The 19874-nt window shown below is 46.8% G+C and overlaps 1 protein-coding gene across 1 annotated transcript in view; it reads right to left on the bottom strand.

Annotated features, from left to right (window-relative positions):
- SLIT3 (slit homolog 3 (Drosophila)) overlaps positions 1-19874 on the bottom strand; it is a 939392-nt gene that overhangs the window by 109083 nt on the left and 810435 nt on the right. Inside the window, exons 15-19 of the mRNA XM_006864834.1 lie at positions 14099-14249; positions 12939-13013; positions 5911-6054; positions 4958-5101; positions 204-367 (exon numbers count right to left, since the gene is read on the bottom strand). Coding sequence (XP_006864896.1) covers positions 204-367; positions 4958-5101; positions 5911-6054; positions 12939-13013; positions 14099-14249 — 678 coding nt within the window. The remainder of the gene's footprint in view (positions 1-203; positions 368-4957; positions 5102-5910; positions 6055-12938; positions 13014-14098; positions 14250-19874) is intronic.

Below are 19874 nucleotides of genomic sequence, written 5' to 3'. Positions count from 1 at the left end.
ATGGAAACATAATGCCTTTAGAAAGGAGCCATGCCGGCTACATGGAAGTCTGCTGAGCCTCTTCGGAGTAATAGCTGTACGCTTGAGAGCAGAGTGGAATGGTATCTCAGGGGGTCCTGGCCAGAAGCCACATCTCTAGCAATTACACGTCTCCCTTCCTGCATCTTCCATGCCTCCCAGCTGTACCTCCCCAATCTTCTCACCATCGCAGGTGAAGTCCTGGATGGCCACGTCCTGGATGGGAATCTCCTTGAGGAAGAAAGGTTTCTGGCACCTGGGGTTCCCACTGACGATCCTCCTCTTCCTCAGCCACTTGCCGAGCCAGGCCAGGTGGCAGTTGCAGTTGAAGGGGTTGGACAGGAGGTTACTGGAAGAAGAGAAAGACGTCTCTGAGTAGACACCCTCGACCTTTCTGTGTGCGAGCTGACCCTGAGATCTAGTTTTGTAATCTGGGCCCTAGATCTCTACACGGGGTTTGTTAGGGATCCTGGAGAGGGAAGAGGCAGCCTGGAAATGGGAAAGTAGACAATCTATCATCCACAATTCAGACACAGTCTTTTCAAATGTCTCATCCAGCCCTTGGTCTCAGGCCACCCTGTTATGGACAGAATTGCAACTCCCTAAAGCACATGCTGAAGTCATAACCCTCGGTACCTATGAAGGTGACCTTCTTTGAAGATGCTATCAGTTAACATGAGGTCATATTGGGCTTCGTCAGTAGGGTGGGTCGTCACGCTCTATGTGTATCACCAATGTTTTTATAATAAAAGAGGAGAAGATGAAATCAGAGGGCATGCAGGGGGCAGAGCAGAACAGGGAAATCATTGTGAAAACTTTGGCTGTGTTACTCTACGTGAGATGGGAGGATTGAATATGAGCAGAGGAGAAACATGCTTTCACTTATATTGCACTGGATCCTAGAAGAAGAGACAGAGGAAGGACCCCCATTCGAGGTAAATGCACCTCCATGCTAAGAAAAGCTAAAGATGGCTGGGGGGCAGCCAACAGAAGCTTGGAGGAAAGCACGGAACAGACGCTTCCTCACAGATCTTAGAAGAAAACAACAGAGTTGACACCTTGATCTGTAACTTGTAGCCTCTAGAACCATGGGAAGATAAATTTCTTTTCTTACAAGCCACTCACTTCATACTTTTTTCTTATGGAAGTCCTAGAGGAGTAAGTACACACCCTCCCTGTTCACTGAGTTCCATCCATGAAACTACCTTCAGTTCCTCAGTGGCGGTTATGTGCTGTGCAGTCGGTTCCGACTCATAGCGACCCTGTACGGTGTTTCTGAGGCTGTAAATCTTTATGGGAGCAGAAAGCCTCATCTTTCTCCGGCGGAACAGCTGGTAGTTTCGAACTGCTGACCTTGTGGTTCGCAGCCCGATTCTCGTAACCACTAGCTATCAGAGGAGTCTTGGTGTGGCACTGTGGATTAATGCACCAGACTGCAAAGCCGCTTGAACTGTAAGGTTGGTGGTTCAAGCTCACCAGTCACTCCTTGGAAACCCTATACAGGGTTGCTATGGGTCGGAACTAACTTGATGGCACTTAACAACAACAACAACAACAACAACGCTACCAGAGCACTCATTTCTACTGAGAGCTGTCACACATGCTGGCCTTCCTGCCTGCCTGGCTCCTCCCTGTCATTAGTCCTCATATTAAATGATACCTCCTCGAAGCCCTCCCAGAACTCCTCATTTAAACCAGGAACGTTCAGCCCTGTCCCATTCTTTCCTTCCACAGCTTCTTTTCATCCACATCCCCTATCTCCAACCCCTACTTCCCCAAGAAACACCCAAACCCATTGCCACTGAGTCGATTCTGACTCACAGGAAAACCTCATAGAGGGTTTCCCAAACTGTAAATCTTTACGAGAGCAGACAGCCTCATCCTTCTCTCTCAGAGTGGCTGGTGGGTTTGAACCACCAATCTTAGAGTTTACACAATGCTACCAGGGCTCCTTACCTACAAGAGTTTGTAATGATTGTTTTCTGTGCTTGTTCACGGTCTGTCTCCCGCACTGGGCTCTACGTGCCATGAGGACAGGAACCAGGTGTGTTTGCCCCTGTATGTCCAGGACCTAGCATTCCATCACCGTAAGTGTTTTGTACGTATTTGTAGAAAGAAGAGCAGCTTTCACTTCCTGCATGTTTACTCTATGACTGGAGCCAGGTTCAACACTTTATAAATCCATATCTCATTCGTGCTTATCATGACAACCCTATGAGGGAGCTGACATCACTGTCACTTCACTTTCACAAGTGAGGAAAACAAAGCTTACACAGGTTAAATGAGGGACCACACAGCCTCCCGAGAGCCTGTGGCATGACATGGCTGTTAGGAGCTTCAGAGATAGACACTCGTGGGTTTGAATCCTGGTGCTGAACACTCAGAGCTATGTTGTAATGTAACGTAAAGTGCCATTCAGTCAGTTCCAGCTCATAGCAACCCTACGTAGGATTTCCAAGGAGTGGAGGGTGAGTTTGAGCTGCTGACCTTGAGCTTCAAACCGACCTTGCGGTCGTGCTTATCCAACAGTGCCACACCAGGATTCCCCAGGAGCTGTGCTAAGTTAGGCAAATGCCTTCACATGTCAAAGCTGCTCCCCTTCATGCTTCGTGACTCTGCTGCACACGTCTTTGACTCCTCAGTGTGGGGATACATGGTGGAGGCAGGTACATGAGAGCTAAACAGAACCAACTCACCGGTGCTAGTTCCTAACCCATCATGCCCTCCCCTTGATGCCATTCATTCATTTCTTCAACATAGCATATGCTATGTGCCAGGCACAGATCTAGGTATTGAGGATATGCTGTTGTGTGCTAATGAGTTGATTCTGACTCATAGCAAACTTGGATGACAGAGTAGAACTGCCTTATAGGATTTCCTAGGCTGAAGGAGCTCTGGTAGCATAGTGGTTACGAATCAGGCTGCAAACCTCAGGGTCAGCAGTTTGAAATTACCAGCTGTTCTGTGGGAGAAAGATGAGGCTTTCTGCTCCCATAAAGATTTACAGCCTTGGAAACCCTGTACAGGGTTGCTATGAGTCAGAATTGACTCCACGGCACATAATAACAACAACAACAATCTTTACAGGGAGTCCTGGTGTGGCACTGTGGGCTAATGAGCCAGACTGCAAAGCCATTTCAACTACAAGATCAGTGGTTCAAGCTCACCAGCTGCTCCTTGGAAACTCTATATAGGGTTGCTATGGGTCAGAGCTGACTCAACGGTACTTAACAACCATCTTTACAGAGGTGCTCTGGAAGGACAGAGGTTACAAAATGGGCTGCTAACTTCAGGGTCAGCAGTTCGAAACTACCAGCTGTTCCGCAGGAGAAAGAGGAGGCTTTCTGTTCCCATAAAGACGTACAGCCTCAGAAACCCTGTATGGGTCACTATGAGTTGGAACTGACTCCATGGCACATAACCACCACCACCATCCAATATCAGGCCTTTTCTCCTGCAGAGCTGTGGATGGGTATGTTGGAACCGCTGCCCTTTTGGCTAGTAGTGGAGCCCTTAACCATTGTGCCCCAAAAGCCATGAACAAAACAGACATAGGAGAGAGCGTCAAAAAGTTTCCGAAAAAAATCCATTATTCTTTATTCCATTTTTCGAGGAACTTTTTGAAGCACCCTTGTATATGGCTGTCCTTTCAGAACTTAAATTCTAGCAGAAGAGAGGCAGATACCATACAATGAATAATACATAAGTAAATAGCATAGTGCGTTAGGAAATGGTTGGTGCTATGATTCTTGTTTTCCATGTAGGGGATCTGGGTTCAATTTCTGTCCAATGTTCCTTATGTGCAGCCACCCTCCATCACTGGAGGCTTTTGTGTTACTATGATGCTAAACACGTTTTAGTAGCGCTTCCAGATTAAATGAGAGTAGGAAGAAAGGCCTGGTGATCTATTTCCAAATATCAGCCACGAAAACCCAACCCTATGGATCATAATGATCTGATCCTGTTGTGCATGGGGTAGTCACGAACTGGGAACTGCCCTGATGGCAGCTAACAACTACAGAAACAGCATGGGACAAAGGAAGGAGAGCAAGAGTGAGTGAGGGTGGGGCTGGCATCACAAGGTACGTGTGGGGGCATGTGAGTAAAGAATGGAAGAAGGAGTGGGAGGTCAGAGGAAAGGGCATTTAGGGTGTGGGAAGGGCTGTGCCAAGTTCTAAAGTGGGAGTGGGCCTGGGAATTGGAGGAACAGCAAGGAGGCCAGGACCTGGGATGGAGGGAGTGGGGAGGCTGGTCATGGGGGACTAGATTACATAGGTGTGACTTTGACTTTTACTCTGAGCCAGAATGGCACATGTCAGCATGACAAGGGACAAGAACAGGAAACACAGCAATTGCCTTTCTTTCCTGTCCCCTAAAGGCTCTTTGGAGCACTGGTAACAGGTACCTGTGAAGGTGCTGCCTATGGCTCAGGCCCCTTGCTGTGTGAAGCAGCTAGTGGCATCCTTCTAAAAGTCAGATTCTACCACTGGTTCAACCTCCTCTTCATACAGGATCTCCACCTTATACCACCCCCTTTTTTAATCTAGGGTATGGTTACATCAAGCATTGCTCAGTCTCCCTTAACTGCTGGGCTCCAACCCCACCACAAGCTTTTCCCTCTGAATGGAACACACTTCCCAGCAGTTAACTCACAGTCACCTTCCAGAACACAGTTCTAGTGCTCCTCAATAAAGTTTATGTGGGGTTTCACATCACTGTGGCCTTTCCTTCTGGGCACTTCACTATGCTGGGAGTTTCAGGCCTGCTTTGCTCGGTGAGTGCATTCTAAGCAGTTAGATGGTGCCTGGCACATAGAGGGAGCCCCCAATGACTATTTACTAGGTGTGTAGAAAGACTGGTCTTGGCCGAAAATAACAGAGTGGGAGGGGAGAGGGAGAGGTCCACAGAGGAGAAGTCCTGGAGGTCCAGGAAGACTTACATGGTGGACAGGGAGACAAGCGTGGTGAAGGCTCCAGGGCTGATGGTGGTGATGCGGTTGTCATAGAGGGATAGCAGCCTCACTGAACTCAGGCCAGCAAAGGTGTCGTTGCTCACACAGCTGATCAGGTTGCTCCTCAGCATCCTGTGGTGGGAGGGGTGGGGATGAGGGACCACAGACATGTTCCTCCGGCCCCCCTCCACAACAGTACCACAGTGAGGGCGGGTGGGTGTATGCACACGATTGTGATTGTGTGCGTAGCTGGCTATAGTTCTAGCCATGTTGCTCAGGTTTGTCCTGGGACAGCAGGGCCTGGATCCCCAGCTGGGCTACCTGTAAATGCAGTCAAATATTCTTGCTTGTGTGTGCTTTATTTACAATAGAAGCATGTGCCACATGCATGTTTACATGTGTACTGTATGGTTTTTAATCTGTGTGTGTGTGTGTGTGTATATATATATATATATATATATTTTTTTTTTTTTTTTTCCCTTAAGGGGAAACGGAGAGTCAACCTCAGTGTGTGTGTATGTGTGCTTGTGTACATGTGCCTGTCTATATATATGTTGGTGTTCATGGTGCATGATGTATGTTTCTGTGTCCTTTTTATGTACATGTATCTGTGTGGGTACATGCATGTGTTTTTGTGTCTCTCTGTGAGTGTGTTTGTGGTATAGATCTATATATGTGGGCAGATCTAGCTGGATGGTTTTGAGCATGTGCATACACATATAAATGTACCCACATATGTGTGTGGTAACGGGTGGTCGGCATGCCATGTTCTTTCCCCACAAAGATGGACAATGTCAGCAGACTCTCTGGCTCTGTGAAGGGAAGGACTCAGCAGGTCTGGCCAGCTTCTGGGTCCAGTCAATTACTGATCACAGTCTAGCTCTGACAGCCCTGCCCTCCCATCTCCCTCAGGACCTTGGCCTGGGGCCAGGGCTACTCACAGGGTCTTGAGGCCACTGAGGCCACGGAACATGCGTCCATGCACCAACTCCAGCTGGTTGCCCGTCAGCATCAGCTCCTGCACGCTGGCGGCTCCATCAAAGGCGCCCTCACGTACCTCCTTGATCTTGTTGTTACTCAGGTTTCTAGACCGATGGGGCAGAACAGGAGAGCGTCAAGGGGGCAGGGAGGTATAGGCTGCACCAACTAGAGACTGTTGGGACTCTGAGGCTGAGGGCTGACATGGATACAAGTTCAGTTTTGGACTCCCTGATATTTGGTTTAAACATGTCTCTGTGATCAGTAGATGGCTGCAGACAAGCTCTCTCAGTAATAAATTTGTTGTAGTCTTGTTAGGGTGTCTTTAAAAACAACAAAAAAATCCAATCAAAATAGTGACTTCTGAGGGGATCAGTGGGAACAGTTAAATTCTAGAGAGATCAGCTCAGATTACAGCGACTGGTTTTGGGACCCCATAGGGGTTAATCTTGACAGATTTTCTTGAAAGACACAGGATGATCATAAAGGGCTTATTATGAAGTCATTTTAAGAACACTGAAGAGTTGCATTGGTAAGAAAAAGGTCAGGACATTTGCATGGAGACATTTTTTTCAATCACGACATTTTAAAAATCACGACAGTGCACCTGCACATTCTTCAAAGGTAGCAAGGGTTCTCCTACAAATACTTCACTGGGAAGCCTTACCCCACACACCCAACAGACCTGATCATGCCTCTTCATACCTCTTTTTGTTCTCCAAACTCAAAAGAACATTAAAAAGGGACATGATTTGAATCCCTTAAGATTGCTAAAACTGCCAGTTTGCTGTGGTGTAAATAGAAGAGTGTAGAATTCTTTGGGGATGGGTTGTTGTTGTGCTGTGGAGTTGGTTCCAATTTACAGCGACCCTGTGCAGGGTTTCCGAGGCTGTAAATCTTTATGGGAGCAGAAAGTCTCCGCTTTCTCCCATGGAACAGCTGGTAGTTTTTTTACAGCTGGTAGTTTTGAACTGCTGACTTTGAGGTTAGCAGCCCGATTCATAACCACTATGCAACCAGAGCTCCTTTGGGGATGGGTAGAGACATGGAAATACCACCCTCAGAAGTGTTTCTAGACTTAGGTCGAGGAAATGTGGAGAAACAAGAGCTTCATAGCTTGATTTTGTTGCTGAGTAAAGGTTTCCATGATTTTGTAGTCTTTGGAGTCCTGGTGTGGCACTGTGGGTAAATGTTCCAGACTGCAAAGCCATTTGAACTACATGGTTGGCAGTTCAAGCTCACCAGCTGCTCCTTAGAAGCATTATACAGGGTTGCTATGGGTCAGAATCAACTCAACAGCACTTAATAACAACAACAAATTTAAAATAGTGATTCTCAAAGGGATTTTCCCTCTTCCACAAATATTCTCATCAAGCAGTGCTTCTCAAGAGGTGGGTGGGAGAAAAATATTCCTGGCTATTGCTATGCCCAGAGAGGGGCATCTGTGGACCTTCCAGGTCTCTCACCTGCTGAGAATCTGATATAAAGGACACTTTGTAGTTATTCCCTACTGAGCGCTTACATGTATTAGGTACCACGCGAGGAATTTGGCCAACATAAACTCATCAAATCCTCGAAACAATGCCTGTCACATAGCTAGTCCCTTTTTGATTGAATTTTTTATTGTCATAAAATACACACAACATAGAAATTTCCATTTCAACCATTTTCAAGTACATAATCCGATGGCATTAATCACAGTCACAATGCTATACAGCCATAATGATTTGTTTTGCAAAGTTTTCTATTAACCCAAATGGAAACTCTCTACCTATTAAGTGACATGATCTTATTCTCTCCTCCCTCCAGCATATGCTAACCACTAGTCTAATTTCTGTCTCTTTGCATTTGCTGATTATAGATATTTCATATAGGCAGGATCTGGTAAAGACTGTCCTCCTTAGATACCATTCAAATCTGGAAGCAAACCCACCCCTGGGGTTCACCCTGTAGCCAAACAACAGACAGGCCTATACAGTGAATAATGTAGCTCGTAAGGGACGTACACTTCAGTTATCAGCCATACGACACGAAAAGAGCAGCATTTGCTCCAAAACATAGCTTAGGAAGGGATAGGAAAGAAGGATGAGTGAAAACGGGGGAACCCCTTGAGCCAGCAGGAAGCGTGTTGTTGTTTTTGTTAGGTGCCATCGAGTTGGTACCGACTCATAGTGACCCTATGTACAACAGAACGAAACACTACCTGATCCTGGGTGAAACTCACTTTGTTGTCATGCTTAAGCCCACTGATGCTGCCACTTTGCCATTCTATCTCACTGGGGGCCTTCCTCTTTTTCTCTTACCCTCCACTTCAGCAAACATGATATCCTTTTCCAGTGACTGGTCCCTCCTGACAATATGTCCCAAGTATGAGAAACGAAGTTTGGCCATCCTGGCCTCCAAGGAGCACTTTGGCTGCACTTTGCCCAACACAGATCTGTTGGTTCTTTTGGCAGTCCATGGTACTTTCACTATTCTCCTCCAACACCATAACTCAAATGCATCAATTCTTCTACGGTCTTCCTTATTCACTGTCCAGCTTTCGCATGCATATGAGGTAATGGAAAATACTGTAGCTTGGGTCAGGCACACGTTAGTTCTCAAGCTGACATCTGTGCTCTTCAATACTTTCAAAAGGTCTTATAGAGCAAATTTGCCTAATGCAATACGTCGTTTGATTTCCTGACTGCTGCTTCCATGAGTGTTGATGGTTGATGCAAGAAGAAAGAAGGTGTTCTTACACTGAGAGAATTGCAGCTAACATTACAGAACAAGACATGTATGAATTGTAGAAAGGAAAACTAACAATAAAAAGGAAAAAAAAAGTGCTATACTGGACAATCTCCTTTGCAAGTAAGATTCCTGGTGTGGCGCTGTAGGATGAGCACTAGATTGCTAACCACAAGGTTGGTGGTTCAAACCCACCAGTTGCTCCTTAGAAATTCAGTATAGGATTGCTATGAGTCTGAACTGACTCCACGGCACTTAACAACAGCCATCTACCAGCTCCAGGGGTGATGTAGATACAACCCCCTTACAATATTGCAGAATTCGAGGCTTGGGACAGTGTGTCTGTGAAGGCGGGCTCCTTCTCATCAAGCCCTTGGTGCACCCTGAACTTTGAGATAGTCCTTCTCACCAATGTCCAGGGCTGACCCCACACCATAGGCTTCACAAGAGATCAGAAGAACAAGCAGACCCTGGGGGAACCATTAGCGCTGTGAGTTCCTGGTTCAATGTGGCAGGTGAAGGGGCCAAGGAGAGCAGAGGAGAAGGCTTTTGCTACAGAGTTGGGTTTTTCAGGGATTGGAGTGCAGAGGGAGGGCAATGAAGATGAGTTTGAGCAGCTATGACTGGAAGGTCTCTGTTTGCTGATATCTGCTTCTTTAAATGAGCAGAAGCAACACCGCGTCACTGCAATGTTTGTGAACTAGATTTCCCCTGGTGTGGTGCTTTAGGATAAGCACTGGACTGCTAATGGCAAGGCTGGCAGTTCAAACCCATCAGCCACTTCTCAAAAACCCTATACAGGCAATGAGTCAGAACCAATCAACGGTCCTTAACAACAACCACCAAAGGCATCTAAGGCTTGCTGCCTGGAGCCGGAAGTGATGGTGTATATACAAGCAAAGGAAGGAACTGAGCCTCTTGAACAGACAGGTTATCATAGTTTTTCTGGGGAACCCATCTTCTGGATGAGGATGAAGTCTGTAATTTTTACAGTGCCCCTGAGCCTGTTAGAATGTGTGGGCTCACTAAAGTGGCACCAGGCCCAAACAAGTTGCCATCTAGTTGACTCAGTCTCATGGTGACCCCATGTGTGTCAAGAGAAGAATTGTGCAGCATACGATTTTCAATGGCTGAGGCAATTATAAGTGGGCTCCAACCTGTAATCTTTCAGTTAGCAGTCAAGCATAGTAACTGTCTATGCTACCAGACTCCAGAGATAGACTAGCTGTCCACTTCATTGCAGTACACCCTGAGGTTTAGAGGAGAGGGTGGTGCTCCAGGTCATAGTGTATCTGAGGGAAACATCAGTGCTGCATCATGTCCTTTCTCAAGGGGGAGAAGCTTCCTCTAGCGACTGACCTTGAACAAGTGATAGGCCTGGGACCCCTGGGCTCACTGAGGCCACTTTCCCTCTTCCTAAGTGCACCTGGGGATGATGTGGAGGGCACCGCTCGTGCCTCTGTTCTCTCTCTCAAATCGTCTCTACCATCTGTGTTTCTCATCATGACCCTGCTGTCCTCCTCCTCCCATCCCTTCCTGACAAGAACACATGAGAAAATACTCCTCTGAGTCCCCCTCCAGGTCTGAGTTAGGGGGCTCCTCAGCTGGATTTCTGTTCCTTGCCTGGATTGCCTTCAATTCAGCTGGTTTCTTATAAATCTGGTAGCCCTGGCCTAGGAAAAAAACCTAGGGATGAAGGTAATGCACTGGGGAGACTGCAAATTACTTCCAAATTAGTCATGAGAGGGAGAGATAAAGACTCTCAGAAGCTATAAGTCACCCAAATGCCAGAGGAGAAAGATTTTGGTGCAGAGAGCCGGGCTTCCTAGGGGATTGGAGTGCATAGGATAAGCAATGAAGATGAGTTAGAACAGCCATGATGTGCGAGGGCTCCCATTTCCTGACATCTGCTTCTTTAAATGAGCAAAATTAACAGCACATCACTACACTGTTTTTGAATTGGATTTCCTCTGCCTGGGAGAATAGAAAACAGAGGAAAAGTTTAAAAAAAAAAAGAGAGGTGGGGTGGGGAGAGAATGTTCCAGAAGACCTGGTTGTTGATCAAAGCACTGTTCAAAATGATAAGTGGCAAGGACTGGAACCTAGCAAGCTCAGTTTGGGGTAAGCACTCCAGAAGCATAATGATGTTATGGGAGTTTTGTAAGAGCTCAATTGTATTCTCAGAACATCATCAGCATCTCAGAATACCCAGAGGTGTAATGCTGCTGGGGCCACCTGGAGACATCCCTTCATCTTCATCTCTGAAGACTAAGCTAGAGAAGAACTGTGTTTAATCATGTCTTTTAATCTGAGGAGGATGGTGGGTCTTACACCAGAGAGGACCAAGTCTTGGAATGTCCATCTCAGGCCCAGGTTTCATTCCCAGGGGTCTGCGGCAAGACAAATCCAGTGCTTAATCCCACAGCTTCTGCAAACTGCAGATGTTCTTTTAAGACTCAGTCTCATTTTTCCTAAGAGACGCAGAGGCCTCCTAAGGCTGGGCCATTTATCTGACTGCCTCTGGAAAGCCTGAGCCGTCTGCGGCAACCATGGTGTCCTCTAGGCTCATGTCTCTTCAGGTTTGTAAGGGCAGGCCACAATCTCTGCTTGACAACAGTGAAGAGCTATAATCTTGTCTAAAACCCAGCCCCTGGTGGAAATGGAATAGAGGGAGCACTAAGGGATCAGACAGGACCTCTTTTTCTGGGAACCAAGTATACTGGCTCCTGATTGAGTAAGTATCTGCCTCCTATGGAACTCTCCCTCTTGCTGTGGTGGAAAGGTTACTTCATCTGTGGTTGCAACTCAAGGATCTGCAGGGTTCAAGCAGGTGACTTAATGAAAGCAGCAAGCCCCAGGGTGGTAGTGATCAGAAAAGCACATGTTCCATCGCAGGAGTCGGTGGTCCCTCAGCTCAGCTCAACTGGAAACATTTGGGACTGTGGGCTCAGTTTTGCCAATCTTTCGATTTTTCAAAAGATGCTAGAGAATCCCATATTTGGTATATGTAATGTCTATGTAAAAATGTCTGATTTTTAAAAGTGGGTACTCTTGGGAAGTAGATGGTAATGAGTCAGGACCTCTGCTGGGGCAAGTGGACAAGGAAGGGTGGGAGGGCCAAGCCCAGCCTCACACCGGTATGATGATAGCCTCAGGCTTTGGTATCTAACAGGGCTGAATGTAGCTCTGACACTTATGGGCTGTGTGGTCTTAGAGAAGTCAGGGAACCTCTCTGAGCCTCAGTTTCCTCCTCTGCACAAAGACGGACATTAACCCAATGTGAGCCTGGGTGTGAGGACTCGGTGAGAGCATGCACATGAAGCAGGGGGCACTCCACCTGACCCTTGCTAAGAGCTCCAGCAGCACAACAGCAATATGACTCGTGTCATCTGAGTGACTTGTCTCCACTCCTAAGGAGTGAGAGGTTATGGCATGGGCAGCCCTGGGGGTGGAGAAACCAATGTATAAACATGTGGGCTTTTTGCGCAGGCTCTGGCCAGATCCCGAGACTCCTAGAATGAAACCCAGCATGGCGGGCAGCTGGCTTTTCCCTCTGATCTACCACCTGATGCAGTGACTTTGGAGTCCTCAAAAATCAGACCTGTCACTGTTGCCATTTACTACTTAAGATGCACCCCAGACACCTCACCTGGTTTCCTCCCACCAGCTCTCAGGGTAGATGTTAGATGAGGGGGCAAGAGAGGGATGTACAGAAGGACAAGGGTAGGGCGTGGTGGGGAACATACTCTCTGCATAGTGGTGGGAGCTCTGGTAGCGTAGTGGTTACAAGTTGGGCTGCTAACCTCAAGGTCCGCAGTTCGAAACTATGAGTCATTCCGGGGGAGAAAGATGAAGCTTTCTGCTCCCGTAAAGATTTACAGCCTTGGAAACCCTGTACAGGGTCGCTATGGGTCAGAACGGACTCCACGGCACACTACCACCACCATCATAGGGTAAATACTGGACTGCTAAGCACAAGGTCAGCAGTTTGTGCCTACCAGCCACTCTACAGGAGAAATACTATATAGAGTAGCTATGAGTTGGGCCCAACTCAAAGGCACTTAACAACATTACCTGACAGTTAAAAACTAGGGATGTTTGTTGAAATGCCCTACTTCCTAATATGTCATCACAACAGGGGTCAGGAGGAGGTTGAGAGGGACAAGGGACGAGGGGTGGGGGCTGAAATGCCCTGTTTGTCTGCAGTGCCAACCCTGGCTGGGAAGGGGAGGCTGCTGCCAACTTCCTAAGGCTGACTTACATTTTCCGCAGGTTGGGCAACTTCTTGAAGATTCCAGTGGCCTCTAGGACAGATATCTCATTGTCGTTCAGTCGTCTATACAGGAAGCAAGCAGACGAGGTGATGGGTTAGCTGTGGATCAGGCCCCTACACTAGCCATCCTACCCTGGTACCCCCACAGGTTGCCTCTCCTCTGCCTCCCACCACGGCTGCCTGGACATCACATCCGTGAAGGCCAACGAAGCCATAGAAACCATCAGTGTTTGCCTGTCAGCCTGAGGTGGCCCAGCAGAGAGCGGTGGCTTGTGGGAAGGGGAGGAAAGGCCCAGAGAAAACCAGGCTCCTCCCCCTTGAACACTCAATACAGGCACGGTTTGTTTCCAGCAGCCAATCAAATGCCAGTGATCTGCCTTTCTGTGGTATGTGTAGGGGGGTTACCAAAGGCAGCTTAAAACTCCCAAGAAAGTTTCCCCAGACTCTCCCAATCTTCCAAGCCCCTAAGCACCTTCCTGCCCACTTCCATCTGCCAGGGGTTGTCTAGGCTCTCCACACCCATATTGATATCAGCTCAGAGAGTGCACTAGGGCTGCCTCCCATGATTTATGGAGTCAAAGAGAAGCAATGATAACAATGAAGAAAATCATCATTTGCCCAGGGCTTACTCTGGAGCAGGATTCAAGAAGAACACTGGGCATGTCAGGAGGTATGTATGGTCATTCCTGTTTTACAGCTAAGAACTATTGTGAGACCCAGATCTGAGAAGCCATTTGCCTAATCTCAGGAAGACTAACTCTAACAGTCAAGTTCCCACACCTGTGCTGTTCCTCTTTTGGATAAACCAACACAAGCCTTTAGTAGCCCAGCCAATTGATCAGAGGCTGAGAGAGAATGAAGGGTTCTAGTTATCTCCTTGATTGATTATAGTTACTTACTGAATACCCACCTTTCTGGGTATACTATAAGCTTCAAAAGGCAGGCAAAGACTATCTGCTTAGTTCATTGTTCAAAGAGGGACTTAACAATATGCCTAGTGCGAGCTGTGCATAGGGGATACTTGGAGGATCTGTCCTCAGGATGACTAGAGGACAGCCATGGAGAGTGGACACCATCTGAGATCCTGTGCAGGGTAACTGGGTGTGTGGGGGGTGAGGAGTAGACGTTCCCTACTGAGAGAGACTTACAGATCGGTGACATATTCAGGGAGGTGGCTTGGGATGCGGGGCAGCTTTTGATTGGCGCAGTCCACGATGGTACCCTCACAGCGGCACTTCTCCGGGCACACAAGGTCCATGAAGCACTCGCTGCTGAACCTGCTGCGGTAATCCTCGGAGCCTGGGAGAGGCCAAAGAGGGGTGTCAGCGCCACAGGTGTGGACACTGAGGTTATGGGGAAGAATGGTGTGTGTGTGAGGTACTCATATGAAACGTACAGACTGCCCACTTTTCATTTGGCCTTTGTCATTCATCACTTTCAGCCCCTGTGGAGACAGTGCTGAGGATCTGTGAGGTCTTAAGCTTTTGTGGATCACATGCCTTTCTGAGAAGTTGATGGAAATTATGGAAGATTTCTTTGGAGAAGTGCTCTTTGGCACTCTGAAATATTTGGTGTATCCCTGGATGCTGCAAATGGTTAATATGCTTGGCTGTCAACTGGAAGGTTGGTGATTGGAGTCTAGCTAGAGGTTCTGCTGGAGTCCTAGTGTGGTGCTGTGAGTTAATGCCCTGGACTGCAAAGTCAGTTTGAATCACAGAGTCGGAGGTTCAAGTTCACCAGCCGCTCCTTGGAAAGCCTAAACAGGTCACTATAGCTTGGAACCAACTAGACGGTACTTAATAACAAGAACAGAGGTTCCTCTGGAGTCTTGGTGTGGTGATGCAGAATAATGCACTGGACTGCAAGGTCAGTTTGAACGGCAAGGTCAGTTGGTTCAAATCCACCAGCTGCTCCTTGGAAACCCTGTACAAGGTCGCTATGAGTTGGAACCGATTCAGTGGCACTTAAGCATAACCAACCATAACCAGAGGTTCCTCTGAAGAAAGATCTGGTAATCTAATTCTGAAAAATTACCCATTGAGAAAAAGCACAACATTTCTACTCTGACACACACAGGGTTGTCCCCAGTCAGAGTCAACTCAACAACTACTGGCTGGTTCACCAACTCCATGGGCACTCTAAATGTTCCTGAAAATACAAATGAAGAGATTTCAGGGAATTTGATGAGGCTATGCCAGGGGTGGGCACGTGGGACAAGAAGGGTCATAACTTCAGTTGTCTACAGTGCCCTAACCTGTGATAGGGGCTAAGCATGCAGTGACACCTGGACTCTACATTGGGAAGCCCACAGTGAGGGGTCAGAGGTGGGAGAACTGCAGCCCAGAGCCCTCATGCTTGAAAATTTGGTCCAAAGAGGCCTGACACTCCTTTTTGCTTTGCCAGAGAAGCCAAATATTTACAAAATATTGGCAATGGATACAGATTGGAACACTGTGAAGACAAGTAAAACTCGTATCAAGGTCAAATGTGACCTCTGTCTGAGAGAGTAAATTCTGTTGAACTATACCAAAAGGCCAGTTCCAATGGGCTAAAAGCTGGAGTTAAAGATTCATTTTTTTGAAATTGAGTTTCTCTCAAGGATCGACGGCATGTCTGACAGAGAGGCCCTAGGGAGCTGCTTTAATGATCAGAAACACTCCCCTGGCACCTGGTAATCCACTACAGGGTAATTGTGGCAAGTCTGCCTCTCCTATTAGAGCTGAGCTGGCTGGTGAGAGTCAGTTTTGTTCATTCATCCACCTTCAATGTTTCATTAGCACAATTCTAGGAGCAAAACGGGTTGCAGGATAAGCACTGGGCAGCACTGGATTGCTAACTGCAAGGGTAGCAGTTCAAACCCATCAGCCACTCCTCAGAAACCCTATACAGGGTCACTATGAGTCGGAACCAACATGTGTTTCTTATCAACAGGCACAAACGAGCTTAGTCTACATTGGCCTAATGAACAAATAGGTGTAATTTGTACAAATATTGTCCTGTATGTGAATATTTCGGAAGCGTTTCAGAGAATGTGAAAATAATCTATTAGCCTAACTAATCCAGGTACTACCTTGGTCATCTTATTTGCATTAGACCAACATGGGGCTCTAGTATTCACAGAGTTTAGCTAATATTAGCAAGGAGCTCTGGTAGCGTAGTGGTTATGAATCAGGCTGCAAACTGCAAGGTCAGCAGTTCGAAACTACCAGTTGTTTCATGGGAGAAAGATGAGGCGTTCTGCTCCCGTAAAGATTTACAGTCTCAGAAACCCTATGCAAACCCTGTACAGGGTCGCTATGAGTCGGAACCGACTCCACAGCACACAGCCATTCAGTCAGCCAGCCAGCTAATATTAGCGGTCATAGGTTTGTTCAGTCGTTGAGACTTTGCTTCGGTTTTCCCAAAGGTAAAATAGGAATAAAATAATTGGCCCTATTTCACAGGGGTTGTTAAAGTAAGATGTTAGCTGTGGAGAATTTTGGGAAGGGATCAACAGTTTTTCAAATACTGTGACTTTACTACTGTCCTTTCCTAGAATGTAGCAGATCACTGGGCATGTGAAAAACCATGAACACATGTCATTTTTTGCATCTGAGTAGCTACAGATGAGGAGTCCTGGTGTGGCGTTGTGGGCTAATGCGTCAGACTGCAAAGTCGTTTGAACTGCAAGGTTGGTGGTTCAAGCTCACCAGCTGCTCCTTGGAATCCCTATACAGGGTCGCTATAGGTCAGAACCAACTCAACAGCACTTTACAACAACAACAGCTACAGATGTTAAGTGCTGTCTAGTTGGTTCTGACCCATAGAGTTTCTGAAGCTTTAAATCCTTGTGGAAGCAGAAAGCCTTATCATTCTTCCATAGAGCAGCTGGTGGGCTCAAACCACTGATCTTGTATTTCAAAGTTTAGTGCTTATCCTATAGAGCCATTGTGCTTCCCAGCTAGTGATTCTATCTGACATTTACTGAGTATGTCTGATGAGCCAGGCGCTAGTCTTCACACTTCAAATGGATGATTCCATTTAATCTTTGCAACACTCTGAGGGTGTCATGGCTCCATTGTAGAGATGAGGAGACTGTGGCATGCCGGACATTCAGTATGTGGCAGAAGGATGAACCTAGGCATTGTACTGCCAAAGTCCAGTTGAATAACACTATGCTTTACCACAGATGTACTTTGTACAAGAGAGGCCTTTATCCTAGTTCCTCCAGAAATGACCATAACATCAATGTTCGTGGACTGATTGGCAGTTTTCTGCAGTGGGCTAGTAAGGCAAGCGGCACATGTCTCCCACACTCTTGCTTTCTTGCTCTTCACATAATTTCTGATCAGGAGTGACACTGGTGGCCTCTAATGTTGTAGTGACACTTCCTACCTAAAATGGGAGTCACAGACCTGGTCCTGTCCTCCTTTTCTTCTCTGCCATTTCCTTTCTCTCAACCCCTTCTTCTAGGTTTGCATGAGCAAAATCTGTGCACATGTCCCCACAGCTGTTGGGACATGTGCAGTTATTGGCCTTCTGGTCCAACGTGTTACGCAAGTGTTTTGCCCTTGGCTTGCCAGTGTTCATCCCATTGAATAATTCTCACTTGGACTATCTTCCCCCAGACATATGAACTTGCTGAGACCTGGGAGAATTTCACTGTGCAAACCCTGCTAGATGACTGCCCGCTCTTGTTTTCTGCCCATGGTTCCACACAGTGATGGTGTGAAGGGGCATTTCCTACACAAGCATGTATTTTTCCTTCAGAAGGTGTCTATAGTGGGACTCTTTGAAAAGGGAAGAACACTAACTTCTGATTAAAGGCAGACAGACACAAGGGACCAGTCTGAAGACTCCACCGGCTGGGCTGAGGCTGAGGCTGAGGCTGAGGCTGAGGCTGGGGATAGCAGCCTATTAAATACATTTTCATTTTAATCAAGGTGAGTGCAATCTGTAGTTAGCAGGGACTACTCTCTGTAGTGGAGTTAGATTACAACTGGCGGACCTTAGCAATGGAACTGCTGACCCATTTTAATGAAATGATTTTGCAATTAGATTCAATGGGCTAATCTGTTCTTTCCAGCACTTTCCACCCTGCTGTTTTTGTTATTGTCCTGGTTTGTAATAACGAGGGGGTCGGAGTGTGATATTTTATATGAGTAGGAGCCAGAAATGTTAATAACAGCGTATGTACATAATCGAAAGAGTTGGCTTTCCAGTCATAGCTTGAAATGCCACCTCCATCACTTTATATTTCATTACTGAAACTACCCAGGGTTGCTCGGAGCCATTTGTTATGCCTAATGCTCATAACTACCCCAAAGTATTTTTAACTTTTCCAGAGCTTAAAAAGTCAATTTCAATTTCAATGCATATTTGTCACTGCCAGAAATATTTAGTAGGAGGGGACTAACTGAAATAGACCGCCACTTCTCCTTTCTGGGGAGAGTTCAGACAGGAGAGATCTTGGAGGGTTTGAAGAAAGACCATAAAACTAAACCCCGGCTGAAACAGACTTTTGGAGGGTTGTTGTCATCTGGCACTTTGCCTGCTCCTGCCCCTGTGGCCCTCCTACCCCGTTCACAGGCAGCTCAGAACAGTAACATTTGGTGTGTGACCACAGACTAGCTTTAATAGACAAGGAGGGGGAAATTCATGTGTTTCCAACAGCAATGTGACTCTGTCATGCATTCCTGTCCTACTGCCACTCCCCAGCAGGGAATGCATGTACCACTGGGATGGTCATCAGGGCTGAGGCAGGTAAGGAGCACAGACGCGTCTACTCTTTGGATGGACTTGGCTGGCCAACCAGTGGCTGTCACAGGCCCAGGATGACTGCTGTCACTAGCAGTCTGTGTATTGGGCAGCTAGTTTATTGAAAAGTCACAAATGAATAGTTATGTGAACAGCAAGCATCTACAAACACATGTAGCCTGTGCTTTCTTCCTCTACCCCCAATGTCCTTAAGATGAATGAGATGAAAGAATGAATGAGAGGTACAGAAAGAATAAAAAGAATTTGGGGGAGTTTGGAGGCCTATAGGGGGTCATCAGCTTAAAAGAAAGTGATCTGGGCAGAAGTGAAAAATGGAATCAAGAGAACCTCGCCAGCCACACAGTTATCCATTAGTGGGTGAAGGCTGGGGGACCAGTCACCAGGGGGCTAGATTGCATTGTTTTACCAGGAGTTTGATGACCAGCTGGGCAGATGGCCATCCTATTAAGCTATCACCATCAGAGGCTAATATGAGTGTGGCCATCTGCCAGAAGGCAGAGGGAGATGCTGATGGCCTGTGACTGGTTACAAACTTGCTGTTACAGGACCAGGGAGACAGTGATGGGCAAAGAACCAGTCCTGGATGTCTGGTCCCAGGGATTATGAGGGCAGTGCAGAGAACTTCAGAATGTGTACTCTGCTCAGAGTAACAAAGCGTTTATCCCGGCACAAGTATTTATTCTGTAGCAAATGGGATCTTGGTCTGCTCTTGCTGAAGTGGGAGGATCATTCAAATGGTGTTTATTCTCTCTCACTCAAGTTATTTTCTATTAACAGATGTAAGCCTGAAAAGGATTGTTAGAGAAATTTTGACTTATTGTATTAAAGTAATTCCAGGCAATGGGAGTGGCCATCGCTGGGGAGACAGTAAAGAGCAGGCATTCTATAGTCAGGTGACCTGGGCAAATTAGTTAACCTCTGAATACCCTCACCTGTAAAATGGTATTATGTTGGTAGGGTTGCTGTGACAACTAAGCAAAGCAATGATGTAAAACAATTCAGTGTCTGGCCTATTGTGAGCACTCAATATAGGTTCAAAGAAAAACCATAAACAACAAGATATTGAGAGAGGTAATCAAGATTCTCCGTTACTCAGCAATGACTGGGTCCGTGGCTCTGAGGGCTTGTCTGGGAAAGATGAGACTATGAAAATCACACATTGTGATG

This window comes from Chrysochloris asiatica, unplaced genomic scaffold (genome assembly GCF_000296735.1).
Source record: "Chrysochloris asiatica unplaced genomic scaffold, ChrAsi1.0 scaffold00071, whole genome shotgun sequence".
In the NCBI taxonomy this organism is placed as follows: domain Eukaryota; kingdom Metazoa; phylum Chordata; class Mammalia; order Afrosoricida; family Chrysochloridae; genus Chrysochloris; species Chrysochloris asiatica.
Note: the sequence above shows the minus strand (reverse complement) of the source record. Positions and strands in the feature narration are given on the sequence as shown.